At 37.3% G+C, this 21869-nt stretch overlaps 1 protein-coding gene and 1 long non-coding RNA gene across 4 annotated transcripts in view; both read right to left on the bottom strand.

The window, feature by feature from the left end:
* The window catches only part of LOC123938581, a 40412-nt gene extending 31758 nt beyond the window's left edge, over positions 1–8654 (bottom strand). Inside the window, exons 1-3 of the long non-coding RNA XR_006817736.1 lie at positions 7807–8654; positions 6943–7033; positions 6606–6703 (exon numbers count right to left, since the gene is read on the bottom strand). This is a non-coding gene — a long non-coding RNA (uncharacterized LOC123938581). The remainder of the gene's footprint in view (positions 1–6605; positions 6704–6942; positions 7034–7806) is intronic.
* Positions 8655–12039: 3385 nt separating this feature from the next.
* Positions 12040–21869, bottom strand: part of SLC38A9 (solute carrier family 38 member 9) — an 86770-nt gene continuing 76940 nt past the window's right edge. For all 3 annotated transcript variants that reach the window (XM_046000077.1, XM_046000078.1, XM_046000079.1), the window contains 4 exons: positions 20541–20654; positions 18550–18698; positions 14190–14279; positions 12040–12779 (listed from right to left, as the gene is read on the bottom strand). In XM_046000077.1, the coding sequence (XP_045856033.1) occupies positions 12614–12779; positions 14190–14279; positions 18550–18698; positions 20541–20654 (519 nt within the window). In that variant the 3' untranslated portion in view covers positions 12040–12613. The remainder of the gene's footprint in view (positions 12780–14189; positions 14280–18549; positions 18699–20540; positions 20655–21869) is intronic.

Below are 21869 nucleotides of genomic sequence, written 5' to 3'. Positions count from 1 at the left end.
CCCATGGAGCTGGGAGACCGATGCGGGACTTGATCCCGGGACTCCAGGACCATGACGAGAACCAAAGGCTCAACCAAATGAGCCACCTAGGCGCTCCCATCTGATCTTATTATTATCTGTAGTCACTGATGACTGCTTCACTGAAGGTATGGATGACTGAAATAAAGGGTTGGGGGATTACATGTAGATCACACCCTTCAAATCGTAAAATATATTTGCTCTCTACTCATGTATAATAGAATCTTTTTAAAATTTTATTTTATTATTATTTTTAGATTTATTATTATTTACTTATTTATTTGACAGACAGAGATCACAAGTAGGCAGAGCAGCAGGCAGAGAGAGAGGAAAGGAAGCAGGCTCCCTGCTGAGCAGAGAGCGGGATGCGGGGCTGGATCCCAGGACCCTGGGATCATGACCTGAGCCGGAGGCAGAGGCTTTAACCCACTGAGCCACCCAGACGCCCCTGGAATCTTAATTTAAAAGATTTATTATTTTTTTAAAGATTTTATTTATTTATTTATTTGAGAGAGAGAGAGGGAGAGCAAGCAAGCACAAATAGGGAGGAGGCACAGAGAGAGAGGGACAAGCAAACTCTCTGCTGAGCAGGGTGCCCAGTGTGGGGTTCGATTCCAGGACTCTGGGATCAGGGCCTGTGCTGAAGGCAGACACTCAACTGACTCAGCCACCCAGGGGCCCCAGATTTATTTGTTTATCTTGGAGAGGAAGAGAGATTGAGAGAGAGAGAGAGAGAGACAGGAGGCTTGAAGCGAGGCTCCAGGAGGGGCTTAATCCCAGGACCCTGAGATCACAACCTGAGCTGAAACCAAGAGTCCAATGTTAACCAACTGAGCCTCTAATAGAATATCTTAATATTAATCTTTTAGAGAGCTGTCTGACTGACTTGGTCAGTGGAGCATGCAATTCTTGATCTTGGGATTCTGAGTTGAAGCCCCACGTTGAGTGTAGAAATTACTTTAAAAAAAAATATTAATCTATTAGAGTTTTCAACTTTTTGTGCTCCTACCCCCCTCTCTTCTGGTGGAAGAGAGCTGTGAGTAACGACAGGCAATTTCCACACAGTTGAGGAGTGCTGGGGAACGTAGTTTGGCTGTTCTGGGTGCAGTACTGAGCTGAGTAAAGTAGGTCAGGGTTGAGAACTACTGGAACCCCTCCAAACCTTAACTTGTTCTCTCAGAGAATCCTCTAGAGTTAACTTGATAAACTAAAATGATTCCTGCAGCAGACTAAATCTGATTAACCATAGAGCATTAATCATATTCTAGCTATCAGGCAAAAAATCACAGGAAACAAAGGAACCAAGAGAGCTATATAAAAAGGACCTAGAAAAACAACAAAATACACTTTTGCCAAGATTTCAAATCAGGATTCAGCATAGCAGGATATCTGAGATGATTTAGACTTGCATAATAAACAATTAAAGGAAACCTCAAAATGACTAGTAAATGTGCAGAAGAGAACAATCACTTGTAATCAGAGAGGCTGTGAGTGTCCCATGAGAGGCAGGCCACCTAAACTTGACCTAACACTGCCTTTTAGGCTCATCTGAGGTCAAGGAGGTGCTGAGCCCCATGGACAGGGGTTAGAATTGCTTTGTGAGGGCTCTGTTTCCTGCTGCACTTTGAGCAATGGCCTGACCAGAGGATCCATTCATGTACCTCAGTCTAGGTCTCAGGACTGCCTGGTCTGTGTAAGCTGTCCCAGTTGGGCCTCATGCCTAAGGTTTCCAGAGATGCTATCTGCTGGTTCTGCCATTATATGACATGCTGGTTCTCTAATATGGCATATCCAGCAGCACCCTTGAATAGTCATAGCTCTAGGGAATTCCCAAAGAAGTCAGAGAAGAAGGAGAGAAAATGATTTGCTACTTGCTACTGTGATTCGTAAGGTGGTGAGTGACATGGTTAACTGTGTCAACTTGTTTAGGTCACAGTATCCAGATGTTTGGTCAAACATATCTGGACATTGTTGTGAAGGTATATATATATATATATATTTTAGACGACATTAACACCTTTGAGTAAAGCAGATCACCTTCCACAATGTGGGTGGGCCTCACCCAATACTTGAAGACCTCAAGAAAAAGAATGACACCCCCTGAGGAAGAGGGAATTCTGTCAGCACATTGCCTTCAGACCCTGAAACTGCGACATCCAGGCTGCTAGCCTCCCCTGCAGACTGTGGTCTTGTTAGTCTCTACAATCATGAGTTAATTATTAAAGTAAATAATATGTACCCCTCCACATCCCATTCTCTTCTATTGGTTCTGTTTCTCTGGAGAACCCTGACTGCTATAATGAGTAAAGAGCTCAAGTTAACCCTACTTTGGGCTTAGACTGGGCAGTAGGGTATCTCCATTACTTTGTATTTGCATTCAGGTATAATCACACTTTCGCCAAAAAAATAAAAAATAAAAAATTAATAGTGCCAATTGATTTGTGTGACATAATTAAATACACCAATATTTTGTGCTTCTATGATACCCAGATGTTTTATCACCCACACTTACTTGAAAACCACTGATCTGATTACATAAGGAAGACAAGGTTCCTTTTGCCAACCCATTGCCATGCTTCTCTTCTCAAGCTATCAAGCCTCTCAGTAGAAGGGGTCTGGCCCAATCCACGAAGTATTTTCAGAAATGTAATCATAGAGTCCTAAAACTAAGCATTTCTTTATCACAGTTTAATAAAGTTCTTTCAAATACAGTATTCTAAATTCTTCTAAACAACTACGTGAGTTAGGTAACAGAGGTACTATTATAACCTTCCTATTTTGGAAAAGAGAGAAGTGAGGATGATTTTAACTTCTGCATGTCATATAGCTAGTCTGTTCAGTGAATCCAGGGCAAAGTCAGAATTAGAAACCAGTTCTTCTGTGCCTTACCTAGTACTTTTTCTTACCACCCAAACATATATTTGGCCAGGTAAGCAAACTCTTTGTCAAATTAAAATGCCAATTTACTTAGCATCCTAACAAGGAAATTTATTGTCCACGTTGTCAGTGGTTTTTGCAAGGAGATGAGAGGAAAGTGTGGTTAGGACACTGGGAAGCAAGTCCAACTAGTGTTAGGGATGGCTGGAGACCTGGAAGTTCAGGGAGCAACTGGTGAGATATCCCCATTTTTCTACAGAATGAATTCCAAGTCTATCAAGGGGTCCAAGTCTTTTTTTTTTTTTTTTTAATTTCTCCTTTTTCCTTTCTCAACTTGTCATAATAAGTCTAACTCAAATAGACTCTACTCTGGGAAGCAATTCCTAATCACTCAGTCAAAATTAATCAGTCTCTCCTGTATACTTAGTCACATCTTTTATTATAGGACTACTTATATATTAAGCATGGCTGTCTCTCTAACCAAGTGCTATAGAAGTTAGGGTAGCTTTCTGCCATTATTTTTATCCATCAATAAACACTGAAAGTACTATTGTGTGAAGGTCCAATGGGTTTTTATTACTATCAAAAGAGATCCTTAAGGTTCGTTTTAAGTGATGAGAAGTTGGTGAAAGATTTTTTTTTTAAGAAAACATTTTCATAAAACATGAATACATTTTACTTTAACACTTTAGAAAATACAGATAAACAAGACAATAAAAAAAATCCAGTAGTCCTAGCACCTAATGTTCATTTTTTAAAAAAGATTTTATTTATTTTGAAACAAGATGGGATGGGGAGGGAGACAAATCATAAGAGACTCTTAATCTCACAAAACAAACAGAGGGTTGCCAGGGGAAGGGGGGTAGGGAGAGGGTGGTGGGGTTATGGACATTGGGGAAGGTATGTGCTATGAAGTGTGTAAACCTGGCAATTCACAGACCTGTACCCTTGGGGCTAATAATACATTATATGTTAATAAAAAATAAAAAATTTAAAAAAGGATTTTATTTATTTAACAGAGAGAGATCACAAGTAGGCAGAGAGGCAGGCAGAGAGAGAGGAGGAAGCAGGCTCTCTGCTGAGCAGAGAGCTGGATCCGGGGCTCGATCCCAAGACCCTGAGACCATGACCTGAGCTAAAAGCAGAGGCTTAACCCACTGAGCCACCCTGGTGCCCCTAATGTTAATATTTTTATATAAACTCCTAGCCCTTTATATATGTATAAATGGATATTTATATATGTATAAATGTTTTTAATTCTATAGTTAACTGTAATCTCTCTTCGCTAATATTTCAAAACATCTTTTGATGTGACATTTATACATCTGCATCATCATTTGAATAGCTACACAGTATTATGTTAGATGGCTATTCCATGACTTATCTCCTGCTGTTGGACATTAAGGTTGTTTCTAACTTTTCTACTATAAAGAATAAAGAGATGAACATTTCTATGTGTGTATGTTAACATTTGTCCAATTATTTCATTAGCGTATTCCTCTGGCAATGAGTCAAAGGCCCACTTTGAAGCTTTGGTGCCTATTGCCAAATAACTCACAGGAAATCTGCACCCACACATATGCATGTGTCTGAGTGTCCATTTTCCACATCTTTGTCAGAGTACTATAATTATTATTATTGTTGTTGTTATTTTAGTATTTGTCAAGGAGAAAAGCATTTAAAGTTACTTTTTTTCTTTTGGCTAGTAAGATTGAACTTTTTTCTTTAACAGCTTTGAGGGATAATTCATATGCCATAAAATTCGGCCAGTGTACGTATACAACCCAATGATTTTAGAAATTATGTAGTTGTATAACCATTACCACAATCCGCTTTTAGAACATTTCTGTTGAGTAAGGGACAGGTGAGGCTAGGCAGGGAAAGACATATAGGGAGCGACAGGGCTAGGGTCATGCAGCGGGCTACCTAAGCAGGCTCACAGAAATCCCAGATGTGGAGAAACGTTACAGACAAGATACTAACCACAGAGAAGGGAACATAACTAATCTACCTTGTTTGTTCTACATATAGATGAGATACTTTCATATTTACAAATCCACCTTGTCTTAAATGTTATAGACAAGATATTTACCAAGTTCCCTGGTCAGTTTTCTATGAAAGACTAATCATAAAAGCCATCAGTGGCAACCCATTCGGGACCCCTTTCTCTCTAGAGAGCTTTCCTTTCTGTTCTCACCTTCCCTTAATAAACTTTGACTTGCACTTCACCCTTTTCTCCGTGAGATTCATTCCTTGACTCTGTGAGACAAGAACCCTGCAACACTGTCATCCTAGAAAGTTCCCCCCCACACCTGTTAATGATTAATTCCTGCTCCTGTGCCCAAGTCCAGACAGCTATCGCTTTGCTTTGTTCCTATAAATTTGCCTTTTTGGACATTTCATAACATGGAACCATACAGATGTTGCATTTTGTTTCTGGATTCTTTCACTCACATTATGTTTCTGAGGTTATCCATTAGCATGGATCACTAATTTGACCCTGAACTTTTTTTCCTCTTCATGTTTATTTGCAGTTTTTCCTCTGAGAATTGTCTGCTACAAAGGTCCTTGACCTTTTTCTATTGGGGCACTGAATGATTTTACAGACGAAGAATATAAACAGTGTCATTAAATACTGGATTCTGGCAGCACTGGGAAGAATGACTCTATGTGCCTTTCCAAATCTAGGACAATCAGTAGAAGTTTACTGCACTGAATTAGGTTTTATCTTCATAAAATAAAGGACTATGAGATGGCATTAAGGAGTAATTTATTTGAATCATTTCACTTTCCTCTACTTAAGGAGTGTCATAAATTTTTTTTAAAGATTTTTATTTAATTTTTTTGATAGAGACACAGTGAAAGAGGGAATGCAAACAGGGGGAGTGGGAGAGGGATAACAGGCTTCCCACAGAGCAGGGAGCCGGATGCGGGGCTTGATCCCAGAACCCTGGGATCATGACCTGAGCTGAAGGCAGACACTTAACAACTGAGCCAACCAGGCACCCCCGGAGTGTCAAAGATTTCTAATTTATTTTCTAGAAAATGTTCAAGTTAATCCTTAAAAGCTGATTTTACTTTAATGTAGTAGAAATAGATCGTTTTTGGACAAAGCACTGTAAATAAATAAATGTTGCTCTTGGTAGCGTGTTCTTACATCAAGAGCCCTTAAAACGTTCCTCAGCTATTCTGAAATTCATTAAATACCTATTGGACAATGAGATGGTATTCTTTGTACTCTTCATCTCTGTAAAAATTAAAAGAAACAATAACAACAATAACAAAACCTGCTGCAAGACCCACCCTCAAGTAAAAACTCTAATCTAAAAAATAAAAAAAATCCGATTTTGATCCCAAGTTAACCATTAATGAATTTGTACCCCACGCTACTTTGCTAAATCCTGTTTGACTCTTCCAGAAATAGAAGCTCAGATTTGGTAAAAGTTAGAGTTCTTAAAGGTAGCAGGGGAATGCAGTTTGACATATGCGAGGGCAGAAAACTTTTCATTACACCTCCTTCAGCCTCCTAAATGCCCCACCCTTGTGGAGAGTTCACCTTAAAGCTAGAGAGAAACTTAAGTCATGGGCTCCTCATTTGCATGGCTGCTTTCCTAATTTTGCATGTATTTCCTTAAAGGGGAATTCCAAATTATATAAGCGTCCAGCTCCACAAAACCTGGGTCTGCCCTATAACAAAAGATCTCTCTCACCTGTTCCAAAGGTCGTTTGTAGGTTGCTCTTTAACTTCATGGGTTGAATGTAGGTTCATTTCTGCAAAACTTCTTTTCCATGACTTTTTCTAGACATCCTTTTAAGAAATATGTTATGTAAATTATTAAGTGACAATGGAAATGATATACCTAGAATCCCATCACTCATCAGGTCACCCATGTTTATTCTCCTATGGCCCCTTCCAGTTTTTGTCCACATGTCTCTATTATTTTATGTGATCACCCTAGGATTTTGAGAAATTTTATCTTAAAAAAAGTGTTATCTTGATAAACATGCAACATAAAGTTGCATTTATTGCACCTGTCCCGTACTCACCTCTTCAAAATGTGTATGATGTGCCTACATCCCAGCATTCAATGGAGACAGACCAGCAGGAAAAGATCAATGCCTGGCATTTCAGTGATTCCTAGGGAAAATGACCAGCTGTTGGTACACAGGGCAAAGGATGCTAAACTGGGGCTCCTGGGTGGCTTAGTTGGTTAAGTATCTGCCTTTGGCTCAGGTCATGATCCCAGGGTCCTGGAATGGAACCCCACATTGGGCTCCCTGCTCAGTGGGGACTCTGCTTCTCCCTCTCCTTCTTCCCCTGCTTGTGCTCTCAAATAAATAAATAAAATCTTAAAAAAAAAAAAAAAGCTAAGCTGTCAAGGCTATATCCACTTTGTTCATTACTATATACTCTGTGTTTAGCACAGGGTCTGGCATTCAGTAAGAACATTGGTTTAAGGGCTAATTCTGAATCTGACTGAACCAGTTCTATTTTGGGGTGGGGGAGGAGGGCTGATGGAATAAAATTTTAGAAAATAGCAATTAACTGATTGCTTTCCGTTAAAATCAAATCTGTCTCATTAATTTAAGTGTGCATTAAGTGTCTGCTATGATCCAACAAAACTACATCACTTGGGATCAAGTGAGGGCAAAAGGAGGAAAAATCTGGAGTATGCTCTTTCTAGTCCCAATCCCAATCGCAATCCTCACTTTATGGCCCGTGATGAATAAGGAGAATTTTTTAATCTTTTAAAAAGACAGAAGAGTAAGGAAATATGCAAAAAATGACATTGGGGGAAAAGAAGGAAATTTTACTAAGGGAAGGCAGAAAAGTAAAGCTTTTTATTGCCCTTAAATAGTTTTAGAAGATTATGACACCTAGCTCTTTGCCAGAAACTAGGGTACACTTACCTGAAATGCCACCTTCATTTTGTAAGGTTCTTGCAGGGTGAGATCACAACAATTTATTGTCCAAAAGGGGTGATCATTTTAGATCTTGGTGAACATAACCCAGCACATACTTTTCTCCAGGATAGAATACTAAAGGAGGGCTCCTTATGGCCTAAGGTGACAGTTGCTCCAGTCACTTGACTGACTTGATGTGACACACGCAAAGTCTGACCCTGCAAAATACGTGACTTCAGCTTCTCTCTGCCCCGAGGTCAGTGCTAGTAGGCAATAGCATTTCCTGGTAAAACTCAATTGAACAAAATCCTGCAGTTGTTTTTCTTCAAAATAATTTTGATTTAATTTCTCCTTTTATACAAAAAGACAACAAGTTACATTTCAGAGAATGCTGTTTAGGTTATGAGGTTCCCGTCAGAGCTGTTTTGCAATACATGTTTATGTAATCTGAAGTGAAGTCGGCAGTCAACTGTGAAACTGGGGCCAGCCAGGCTGCCTGTGCACATTTCACTTTGGATCACAAACTAATATAACATTCTATTGTTTAAGTGTCAACTAGGTCTGGGTTTTGTTTTGGACATTCAAATTGGGATAGGAAAATAAACAGCCACCACCAGATTCTAAAAAGCAGTAAGGTCAGTACTTTGTAAAGAGAACATGCAACATCAATATTTTCTGCTTTTATCAATGAGCTCAAACATTTGACATTTTGTATCCTGGTATTTAAGTAAGTCAAGTCTTTGGAGAGAAAATTTTATGGAATCTATTTGCATGGCCCAATATGTTATTACTTATTTCCCATATTAAGCAATTGTGCTTTGCTCTCCAAGGTTCATAGAAGTGAATAATGTAGTGTTAAAAATACAAAGAGAAGGGCGCCTGGGTGGCTCAGTGGGTTGGGCCGCTGCCTTCGGCTCGGGTCATGATCTCGGGGTCCTGGGATCGAGTCCCGCGTCGGGCTCTCTGCTCCGCGGGGAGCCTGCTTCCCTCTCTCTCTCTCTGCCTGCCTCTCTGCCTACTTGTGATCTCCTGTCTCTCGCTGTCAAATAAATAAAAAAAAAAAAAAAAAAAAAAAAAAAAAATACAAAGAGAATAAATAATATCCAGAGGCAGTTAAATACTTCCCATAAAATTTCTTAGAAAAATATATATTTATAATAATATATAATTGCCAACATATAAGCAATTATACTTTAATGATCGCATATGACAGTGAAACTATCAAATATCTAAAAATTAGGACAGTTCTTAGGAGGAGCCTGGAAATGGGTCCTTGCTGCTTTACCCCACATGTCCTTTACCAGCCCTCTCTGGGGACCCCAGCTGGAAGGGGTTTTGTTTTCTCTAATGGTCCCTTGCAATATAGTTAACTACATACATAGTTCTTTACTAGATTGTTTCTTTTAGAATACGAATGAAATCTTACACATCTTTGACTCCTCCAAACCACTGAATGTGGTAGTTTACTCAATTATTTATGGAAACAAATGCCAAAATGGAAATTGTAAAACATAAATGAGTACTTTCCTTTAATACAGTCCCTTTTTGTGGGTGAATTTATTCTTCACTGCAATACATTTTTTAGATGGGATGACAAAACTCATTCTGGACAATTATCCACAGGTATCAAATGTCAGAGGACATTTCTTTGTTCTTTTTGGCCTAGTATGAGCATACCATATTTTCATCCAGAACCTTTCTAGGGAACACTTCTCTAAACAAGCCATTTTAAATTTTATAATGTCCTCAGTTGTGTGTTAAACAAGCTAAATTCAAAGAAACTGAGGTTAACCACATCAGAGCAAAAAGTAAAATAAATTTAATTAGAAAATTCAAAAGGACAGTAGAGAAAGCCTGCAATTAATTATAATGTGATCCAAATGAATTCATATCTCATCATTCCAGTGTGTGAGCCAGGATATACACACTCACATGAAGAGCATCTGGCCAAGCTAAACAAGTTGAAGGTATCAGTTTCATGAAAAGAAACTCAAGAAGGCAAAATTATTCAGCATAAGTCTAATGTAGGATTTTGGAAGTTCTAAATTATCAAGACTTTTAAAGAAAACAAAAACCAAATATCCACATTGCTTTTTAATTTAGTAAATAATGCATTCATTGTCATATTCACTTTGATCATTACATGGACAAAAATATACCAAGTCATTTTTCCACGTGTTAAAACATTCAAGTATATTACTGAAAAGAGGCAATGAAAATTCTGTCTCTTGGGGCACCTGGGTGGCTCATTTGTTAAGTGTCTGTCTTCAGCTCAGGTCATGGTTCCAGGATCCTGGGATAGAGCCCTGCATCAGGTGCCCTTGCTCAGCGGGGAGCCTGCTCTCCCTCTGCCTGCTTCTCCCTCTGCTCACGCTCTCCCTCTCTGTCAAATAAATAAATAAAATATATATATAAAAAAAGAAAATTCTGTCTCTCAAGTTTTCAAAGATGAGGGAGGAGACTAGGGATAAACAGGGATTAAACATGGGTCTCAAGGGGGTGCCTGGGTGGCTCAGTGGGTTAAAGCCTCTGCTTTCAGCTCAGGTCCTGGTCCCAGGGTTCTGAGATCGAGCCCCGCATCAGGCTCTCCGCTCGGCAGGGAGCCTGCTTCCCCTGCCCTCTCCTCTGCCTGCCTCTCTGCCTACTTGTGATCTCTCTCTGTCAAGTAAATAAAATCTTTAAAAAACAAACAAACAAACATGGGTCTCAAGGAGCAATGTAGCTTTTGATTCCTATGTCTCTAACTGAACAAGACTGAAATCATAAAGATATAGTAGATCCCAAGCACAGAGACATTTCCTCCACGCATATACTCTATTCTAAGAGGTTAACATAGGGATACAGATACTTAATGCAGAAACTTCTAATCAACCTGACTTCTACCAGCAGTTTCTGCTAACAAAAACTTTTGAGAATGGCTCCAATTACTGTTAAGATGAAGTAACATAATGCCTGAGATTGGCTTTAAAATATTACAGTGGAAAAGGAAAAAAGGATAGATGAAGCAAATACAGCCTAAGTTTTATAATTATTAAATATAGGGGATAGGGATGTGGGAGGATTATCCTATTATTTTCTCTACTTTTGTGGTATGCTTTCAAATTTTCATGAGACTTTTGCAGTGAGAACTTGAAGAAATACCTATTATAAGAAATACTATGATTTTTCCATACACCTGTCTATGGAATGGATAGAAAGCTTTCCTGAAAGAAATTGTGGCTGGACTCAAATTGTGGGCTCTTTAGCAGGCTTTAAAAAACGCATTTCACCTGTCTTTCAAAAACCATTTTTGTCTTTCTCAAAAGAAGGAAGTAACAGAAACCTACACATTATCCTGGGATGTGGATTAACAAAATACACCTTGAATGTTAGCCTAAAGTTAGAGAAATCTAACTTTTCAAGCTGAACATGAAGGCTATATTACATGGTAGATACGGATTTGAATTCTGGTTCAGATTTTAGTTTCAGTGCAAAAGAGGAGAGTTAATTTCAAGAATTCAGATTCCTGGGCGCCTGGGTGGCCCAGTGGGTTAAGCCACTGCCTTCGGCTCAAGTCATGGTCTCAGGGTCCTGGGATTGAGCCCCGCATCGGGCTCTCTGCTCAGCAAGGAGCCTGCTTCCCTCTCTCTCTCTCTCTGCCTGCTTCTCTGTCTACTTGTGATCTCTCTCTGTCAAATAACTAAATAAAATCTTTAAAAAAAAAAAAAAAAGAAGAATTCAGATTCCCTAATCCTTTTCTCAGATCCAAAGAGGTTTTCTTATGGGGATTTAACTTCTACCATGCCAGTTAAGAAGTAAGGCTGTGGCCAGTGGGGGAAGAGGGCATCCCCCTTTTTTGGAAGTCTTACCTCAAAAATGATTAGTCCTTTCTTGTGGTAAAGAGATACTTCAACCCCTCACATATGCTGGGAAGGAAGCCTCACTCTTCTGGCCCCTTCTCCATTTTCTTTCTTCTCTGTAGGGAGTCATGTACCCAACATTCTCTTCCATGCTTCCTACATGCTTCCCCATTGGTCCTGTCATGACATCTTATGCAATGCTCAGGGATTCAAAAAGCCAAAGAGCTCACTTGGGCCTATGGGGACAATTATACTGGTTCCTATGCAAAATATGGCTGGGGGAGCTATAATATTGACCTAAGTTACTAGTACTAGATTAGAAAAAAGAAGTCAGATGCAAAAAACTCTCCCAGTTCATTTATTTTGTGTAAGGTTCATGACCAAAGAGCCTGTACCGACATTCTTTCTTTCTCTCTTTTATATAGAGATTAAGGATGTAGTTAAGAATTCACTCTATTAACACTGATGTCATGGAGATTTCTTTTTACAAATGAGGTATTCAGTTTACTGACCTAAACAGTACATGTTTGGATAAACTGCAGAAATTGTCTAGCAAGTAATAAAATGAAAGTGAATACATTGAAACATAAAACAGAAATAGCATCTGGCAATAGTTGCTGTGATACCCTGAGAATCTTTACTCTATAGTCAAAATAAACCCACCCAACTTATATCTGTAAAAAGCAAAAACCAGCATGATTTTTCCTAAGGGCATACACTTCTGCTCAGAAAAGACAATGAGAATGAAGGGGTGGTGCATATGAAGAGAGACAAAAATCATTCTTCTTGCCCCTTTCTCCTCTCTAGTCAAAATTACTTATTCGTGGGCCACTATTCCCTTCCCCCCTTTTTTTCAAATTATCTTAGGAAAACACTTAGAATCACAGCAACAACAGCATTTACAAGTCAATTTATGTGGAACTGTTGTCAAAGTTCAAAATGCCATGAAAGATCTTGAGAAGACATTGAGTATTTCACATAAAAAACTGAACAATCAGGTTAGCCAGGCCCAAAATGATGATGAAAATGTGAAAGATTAACTTCGGCCATGTCAGACGGTCTTCTTGGCGGAGGGAAATCATATAGATGAGAGATGGATATATGAATACAAAGGCCAGGCCGCATGCTGCTCCTGAATACCTGCAAAATACAAACTTTTTGGGTTAAATATTCATCTTGCATTTTGCTTTTTCTGATTTATAGTTAAGGTTAATACACTACAATTTAAAACCTCTTCAGTCTGCTAGTGCAACAAAGTTATTTGTGATTCAACTGTTGTTGCATAAAGCATTTGAGTTGAAAACATTCTACTTCCTAAGTTAATATAAAATATTATTTCCTGTTCGTCTTTATAGCATCTGCCTGACAGAGTTTTTGATTCATCTCTCCAATCTCCATAGTTCTTCTGTGTCTCCATGTTTGTGGCTGCTTCCTCAGAAACATCTGGAGATAGGCTTCCTATCTTTGATCTTTTATAAACTAATTATGCATTCTGAGTTTCTGAAGGACTGATAGCATCTGCTTAAGAATGAGAACAGATGAGTACCTCTGTGGTGTGCAGCATAATTATCAAAGATAGTAACAAAAATAACTCAACACAAGACTGACAGAGGAACCTGAACTTTCTTGTACCTTAATCTATCCTCAGCTTCGCAGAAATTTGTAAGTCCGATTATATTCAGTAAGCATCAGGCTAATACTCCTTCCTTTTGTTTCTTGCTACATTTTAGGTAAGGGTCTTCAGAAAAGTGACTCAAGCCCTACTTTCTAGAGGTCAAGGAAGAGAAATTAGGTCACTGGAAACCCTTCTTCCTTAAGTTCACAATTTTATTCCCCATCTATTCAACCTACCACAATATTTTTAAAGAAAGTATATTAAGTAAAGAGCCACCTAGGATTTAAACCCCTACCTAAACTCTTACTCTCCAACTGCAACTCACAGTGAAATTATGTTCTTAAGTAGAAATAGGTTAAAAAAGTTAGAATACAGGCACACTGAGATGATCCTTACTGAAAAGAAGCAGACTGTTCCTAAACCAGAAGAAGAAGTTGCACAGGAGAAAAAGATACCCCAGAAGAAACCAAGAAACAAAAACTCATGGCCCACGAGTAAATTCTGCATAAAATAAATGCAAATAAAAGTAAAAACAGCACAGTGGTTGTCTTTATTATTAAACATATTTCAGGTATCCTAAAAAGTTATAATGCAGTCTTAATAAATGAGAGACCTCTAGGTACTCAAGATATTATATACTATATATTAAAAAATTTTTTATTTTGGATAAAGAAGGTACAAAGGAAAATGATGAAAAAAAGAAAAAGAGAAAGGGAAAGATGTCTAAGGGATAAAGGGGCTTCTAGAATCAAGAAGAAGCAGTGTGATGTTAAGAAAATGAGCACCTTAACTAATACCAGGGAACTACATTTGAATGTTACCAGTTTTAAACACAAGAATTTCATACAATTAACAACACAGTGACAGTATCGACAGGAAAACCATACAAATAAAGAACAATACATGAAGGGACACAGTTCCCTTATAGGGTGTACCTTATGATTCCTCCTATGTTTGGGTAGAAACAGGCCATGATCACTCCAGCTCCCACAATAATTAGATTAAGAGCCAGCACGTGAAAAATGCTAGAAGTTGAGGAGAAAATTTGGAGGAAAAATAAAAACAGTCAAATTATAACCATTAATATGAGAATAAAATTCATTATTAACATCTTTCAAAAGAGAATGTTCTTAAACTTGACAATAAAATCACAGCAAAAATAGAAGACAACGATAGTACTCAATGCTGGTGATGGCACAGTGACCCTGGATCTTTTGTGCAAATATATGAATAGGTTAAGATTCATAGATCAAACTGGTAGTATGTATCAGACTTCACGCTCTTTATTCTATAATTCCATTTGGAATACCTTAAGACAATAAACAAAAATAAGAAAAGAGCTATTAACATAAAGATATTTATGGCAAAACAGAAGTATCCTATATATACAGCAAGGTAACAACTTCCTTGATGGAATATATTAAAGGTTACTCAAAATAACTTATCATTGTTACCTAGATGGTAAAAATTCATCTGGGCAACCTGGAAAAAAGCTAGGTAGATTTTTACTCCAAGAAAATCTGAAAACATTAGAAAAAATATCAGAAAGAAATACACTGAAAAGGCAGTAGTGATTACGTTATGATTTGGAATTTGGAGCAATTTTCCCTCTTTTCTGTATTGAATACACTTTCTATATCTCATAATATTTTTTGTATTTATTTTTATAATTAGGAAAATAAATTATATTAAAGGAAAGGCAAAATGGGCAGGTTTTCATTTTTCAGATTCAGCCACTTAAAGATACTCAGTGTTTATCATGAATAGAAAAATAACGTAGATAAAATTTTTTTTTTTTTTTTTGACAGTGGCTCTGGACGTTTTATCTTTAAAAAAAAAAGAAAGAAAGAAAGAAAAAGGAAAGGAAAATCCATTCCCACGAGGGGACGTAGATAAAATTTGATGCTCAAGAAACAACTTCATTTCCCAAAAAGATGATTCTTAAAAGCCAAATTTATGCATCAAAGCAACTTTGTGAGGCCATGTTATCAGAGGGTAATTAATCCCAGATAGAGATTACAGAGAGAATTAAAATGAGGAAAATTATTTGCACAAATAAATAGTTAGTCATACATTCTGAAGAATTACAAAGATATTCAGGCTTCCAGATCTTGCTATTTAGCCATAAACTCCAATTTTAAAATTGTTTCAGAGCTTTGAGACAATGGCTGGGCCTCTGTTATTTCTGTATTGTAAAAGGAAATAATTCTGTGTATTTTCCAAAGAAGTGGTTCTCACAGTGTAACCACGAACCCCAGGGAAGTTCCCATTACCCTTTCAGGAAGTCACCGAGATAAATACTAATTTTAAATCATAAAAGACATTTGCAAAAGCAATTGTGGGTAAAACTGTTGGCCCCTTAGCACAGGGAGAGGCAGTTGCACCAATGTGTATTTTATACTGTGTGCCTTTACTGCCAAATGCGCCAAAAAACAGACCTTCATAAAAAAGTAAAAATTATTAGTTTTATTAAATCTCATGCTTTTAACACACATCATTTTTACTATTCTGTGTGACCAATTAGGAAGTACATAATACAGAGTATCTGCTACACAGTGAAGTATAATGGTTGTCTTGAGGAAAAGTGCTTGGGCAACTGAGCTGGAGAGCAACCTAGCCCTTTTTTTTTACTTGAAAGGCTTGCTTTTTTTTTACTTGAAAGGCAGACAAAAACTGTGGTTTTTCAGACTTGGGTGTTTGACAGACTTTTTTTTTTTTTTTTTAATGAATGATTATGAGCTTGTCACTTCAAAGAAAACAACTAGTGGTATGTGTGGCCAATGATTAAAATTTCAGCTTTTGAGTAAAAATTAGAATTTTGGACAGCTTGTATTTGCCACCCTAGCTTGACAGTTTTCCAGTATGTAAGGACTTTAGAATGAAACTGGGGGCAATGTTATAAATGTGGGTTTTAATATTATATAATGAAGTGTGGAAGATTTGCAGAACTCAGTGAAATGATATTTTCCAAATGATTAAACATGGTACAAAAACATGCATAGGTGAAAGGATCCAAAGTGTACAACAGACGAATGGGTTTTAATATTAGTGAGTTTCTGATTCAATTAACTTATTAGAAACTACCACTTGTTAAGGTTTGGCATAGTATCAAAGAAGACTATCCACAATAGTCTGAAAAGGCTATTAAAAGTACTTCCTTTTCCAACATGTCTATGCGAGAGTAGATTTTCTTCACATATTTAAAGGAAAACAACATACTGCAACAGACTGAATGCAGAAGATAAGGGAATCCAATTACCTACTAGCAAAGTAGGTCACCTGGCTGGGTTAGTTGGAAGGGCACACAACTCTTGATCTCAGGGTCGTGAGTTTGAGCCCCACATGGAGTACAGAAATTACTTAAATAAATGTAACTTAAAAAAAAAAAAGTTTTGAAAATATGAAACAAAAATTTTTTTGGAGACAATTATTTTATATAAGTATGTTATTTTTAAAGAATTAATGGCTTTATTATTGCTTTTTAAATAAATTAATTCATATTTTTAAATTCTCAGTTTTGATTTTTCATATGTTAAATATTAATAGATATAACCCAGATAAGCTAAAGTGCAGGGGGTCTTCAATAAACTTTAAGAATGTAAAGCAGGTGCCAAGCCCAAAAAAAGTATGCTCCAAAATATGCAGTCTGTAGAAGACTTGTAACTGTAGGATAAATGATAGTGTGTTGTTGGTGGTAGAGAAAGAAATGTAATGTGAACACGAAAGGGAACTTCCAGATTATTTCCAAGAGGAAAAAACATCCTAACAGCCACCACTATGCAAAATAATGGCAGAAAACAGGAATAATGCATTTACCTAGTATTTTTTTAATCTATGACTTCACTGTATTTATTTTACTTTGGTGAATGTAAATACAACACATGGCATAATATACACAACAGGACTCTTGTATGTACTAAAATCCAATCTTCCAGATGAGCAATGTTACAACTGTAACTGTTGCTACTGTCAATGCTGGAGAGGCTGTAGCTCTTGACTTTTGCTTTTATAAGTTTTTTATTTTTAAACCAACATATTTATACTAATTATTTTCTCAATGAAGGAACAGAGGGCATCAATTCTCTTCAAAGAAGAACTGATGAAGACGTCTTGTTTAATTGGTTACCATAAATGTAATTTAAAAAGTTTTCATCTGAAAGGTTTCTTCATTTAGGACCATTTATTTCGGGGCACCTGGGTGGATCAGCGGGTTAAGCCTCTGCCTTTGGCTTGGGTCATGGTCTCGGGGTTCTGGGATTGAGTCCGGCGTTGGGCTCTCTGCTCAGCGGGGTGCCTGCTTCCCCCTCTCTCTGCCTCTCTCTTCCTACTTGTGATCTCTCTTTCTCTGACAAATAAATAAAATCTTAAAAAATTATTTATTTCAAGTAAAATAGGTTAGGACTGGGTATTTTTTACTAGGGTGAATCTCTATTAAAACTTCATTTTAGAGCAGGAGTTAACCAGGAATCCAAAATGAAGTTCCAGGGAAACCCTGAAGCAGTATATGGAAATTTCTCCTGGATGAGAGTAAGCAGCTTTGAACAGATTTTCAAAATGACTCAAAACCGGTCCATCACCAGTAAGAGATTAAAAATTAGGAGCACCTGGGTGGCTCAGTGTGTTAAAGCCTCTGCCTTCGGCTCAGGTCATGATCCCAGCGTCCTGGGATCGAGCCCCGCATCGGGCTCTCTGCTCAGTGGAGAGCCTGTTTCCCTTCCTCTATCTCTCTGCCTGCCTCTCTGCCTACTTGTGATCTCTGTCTGTCAAATAAATAAAAATCTTAAAAAAAAAATATGTTATGTTTAAAAAAAAATTATAGCAGTAATTATAGAAGCAAATAGGAACTTAACCTTGTTGTATATGTTACCTTCAATTCTAAACAACTACAATTTAGATAAAAATGCAAGAATGTTAATAAATATACAAGAACATATCAATAACCAATAATTAAAAGCATTGCTTCTCATTAGCTATACATTGCTAATATAGGTACTAGGTACTATTAACTTCTTGGCAATGTGTAGATTAATGGCAAATAAATCACAAGATAAATATAGTTGGTATCAGAGCTGACATAACTATGCTAGAAGGAACAAACTTGAAATCATTCTGGACAAGGAAGTGGATTCTAATTTTATAGCTCTTCAGGGAAAAGAACACCTGTGATCTATCCTTAGTAACCATTTTGATTAGGTAAATTTTTATAGCAAAAAGATCAGTCACATTTTAAACTGACTTGTTTGCACAGTCATTTGTTGCTTGGCACATCTTGCTGGTCAAGCGAAGAGCCCTTACCTAGGATAAACGTCACCGAAGACATGGCCCAATAGTTGAACACGAGCCAAATAGCCTAGGAGTGGGTATACAGTCATCATCTGGAATAGCAGGAATATCCTTGCAATGAAGGACAGGATGTCACTGCTAGGGAAGTTGTCTAAAAAATTCTAGTCCAAGAAAGATAATGAAGTAATGTTAAAAATCAACTTAGTACATACAAATTTATAAAACTGAATGTCTTTTGCTTGTTTGGAACATAGGTGCCACTCAAGTTTTGGTTTGTGGACCAGTGCTCATCCACAAACTCTATGTGAACTATTATTTTTCAGTAAATTAAGTACAAAAATTGAAATGTTTAGAAATTTTTAGAGAAATTTGACATTGCCACATTATTATTTTATTTTACTTAAGTATCATTCTGCAATTGATCTGACATTAAAACAACAACAAAGAAAACCTTGCTCTTCACAAAACCACAGAAGCAATGTTCTGTAAGGTACAAGCATATATCTGTTTTAGTAGATTTAAATGGCTATTTATTGGGGCACCTGGGTGGCTCAGTGGGTTAAGCCTCTGCCTTCGGCTCAGGTCATGATCCCAGGGTTCTGGGATCAAGCCCCGCATCGGGCTCTCTGCTCAGCAGGGAGCCTGCTTCTCTCTCTCTCTCTGCCTGCCTCTCTGCCTACTTGTGATCTGTCAAATAAATAAATAAAATCTTTTTAAAAAAGGCTATTTAATATTAATTATGAATTATATATTAATTCATATAATTATGACTTACATATTAATTATGAATTAATATTAATTCAGTGCTATTTGATCCTCACTAGTTCTCTTGCTTTTCCTTCCCTGAAACATCATAGCACTTCCAAAGTAAAGATTATAGAATGTGAGAGTATATGTATCACATAGTATCATTATTATCTATAGCCTATAACTAAAAAGAAAGGATTTATTTCTATTTCCTTTCATGATTTTCTCCATTTTAGTTTGGCATCTAAAAAGAAAGTTAATTACTCAGAATTTTTTGTTTCCTTTCACATACGAATACCATAGATATTCCTATTCCCAACAGAGTGGGCTTTATACGGGATTGTTCACATCAGGGGAATTTTCAGCGAACATTTGGCTGCCAAAGAACTTCTGGAATCATGGAAATCAAGAGAAGAACATTTCAAGATATCATAACAGTAATAATTCAAACATTTCTCTTATAAAGATGAGAACGTTATTAACACTACTATGCAGAAATAACTCTTTTAATTCACCATAACAAATTACACTGTATATTCCATTATACTCTTATTAGAGGAATTTCTTCTGGCTAGAAAGAAATTCATCTGTAAAATGCTATTTTTGTGAGAAATTTGTCAGTCACATTAAACTAGAAACTACACTGTTCCTAAGTTTATAATGGGTCAAATCAAAAAAAGTATTACTTATGGCAACTTTTTTGGTAAAATCTTTTCTTCTAGTCTTTCCATCTCTTCCTCTCTTTTTAACAGCGAAACATTTGTTTTACTGCCCACCATGCTGTACAAAAATGAGTATCAGACCTATCATTGGGGACTGATAAGCAAAGACACCAGATTACCCAGGACATTTCCAGATCTGGGCTTTGGAAAATAAGGAGGTTGCATGTATTCCTAGCAAAGGTTTTATAAATCATGAATACCACCAGTAACTGTTTTCCAAACAAAGAGAAATACTATGTACATCATAATAGTAATTACCTATTCCGAGTACCACAAGGGTTCAGCATGCAGTACACCTTCTTAAGAATCTCTTTAAAAAATCTATGGTGTATGTATTATACTACTTAATGGAATAGGAAACTGAAGTTTAGAAAGGATGGGGAAGGTGCCTAAAATCTCATATGCAGATTAAACAGTAGAGAAGGTATTCAAACCCTGGTCTGTCTGGTATTATAACTTGCTACTGTATCACCCTGCCTGCTCTGCAGATAGGAAAGTATAAAAATCACAAAGAAGGTACACCTAGTGCCTTACCTGCTCTATGCAATCCTTGGTTAATGGCGGTGAAGGAAATGAAGCAAAAACCAGGACTCCAATATAGAGGTAAGTTAATGTCACCAGCATATAAGCAATGGACAAGTCCCTCACCTGTAAAAAGAGAACAAAATTCCCATAACACTGAATAAACCTGCAGTTAAGTCTGCCTGAATAGACTAAAAAAGAAAACTGACCAAAATTCAAGATTTATCTTTTGGCTGTGTGTGTTTTTATGTATATGCCTTCTAGGTATCCAATCTGTTCACAGAAATTAGATAAAACAAAATCACAATTAGTCTGAAAAGTATTGTCTAAAACAATACTTCACAATTAGTCTGAAAAAATTTTTTTTGTACTGTTTTGGAGCATGTAGATTAAGCTGCCCTATCTGTTGACAGATTTAGTAAATTAACATAAATGGTGGCTTAACCAAAAATTGACTAATTTCTAAGGTAATTTACTTTTTATTTTAAAGATTTTATTTATTTATTTATTTATTTGACAGAGAGAGAGAGAGAGAGAGATCACAAGTAGGCAGAGAGGCAGGCAGAGAGAGAGAGAGAGAGAGAGATCACAAGGAGGCAGAGAGGCAGGCAGAGAGAGAGAGAGAGAGAAGCAGGCTCCCTGCCGAGCAGAGAGCCCGATGCGGGACTTGATCCCAGGACCCTGAGATCATGACCCGAGCCGAAGGCAGCAGCTCAACCCACTGAGCCACCCAGGCACCCTTACTTTTTATTTTAAGATAAAGATTTTATTTATTTATTTGACAGAGATCACAAGTAGGTAGAGAGGCAGGCAGAGAAAGAGGGGGATGCAGGCTCCCTGCCGAGCAGAGAGCCAGACGTGGGGCTCAATCCCAGGACCCTAAGACCATGACCCGAGCTGAAGGCAGAGGCCTTAACCCACTGTGCCACCCAGGTGCCCCTCTAAGGTAATTTATTTACCACATTACAAAACATTTGATTACAAAGAATAAAGCTCAGGGACAAGAAAGCAAAAATCAGCCACCTTCAGTCACCTTCAATTGTGACCTACACAATTAAAAAAGGTTTTCTTTTAGTAAATTGACTTTGTTAAACCATCAAAGCATGCCTGGGCTGAAAGAAACTGGTACAGTATTAAAACATATTTAATAAAGAAGAAAAGCTAGTTAAAGGGCAGATAGTAAGCAGGTATCACAAACAAGCTTAACAAACCTAAACAGTAAACAAAAGGAAATCAAAAGGCAACTGTTCCAACAGCTGTACAATGTTATTATTAGAATCAGTAAACAAATGCAGCACATTAAATAAAGTGGACTGCTTTCTTCCACTGTTGTTCCCACCC

The sequence above is a fragment of the Meles meles genome, chromosome 3 (assembly GCF_922984935.1).
Source record: "Meles meles chromosome 3, mMelMel3.1 paternal haplotype, whole genome shotgun sequence".
NCBI classification, from domain to species: domain Eukaryota; kingdom Metazoa; phylum Chordata; class Mammalia; order Carnivora; family Mustelidae; genus Meles; species Meles meles.
Note: the sequence above shows the minus strand (reverse complement) of the source record. Positions and strands in the feature narration are given on the sequence as shown.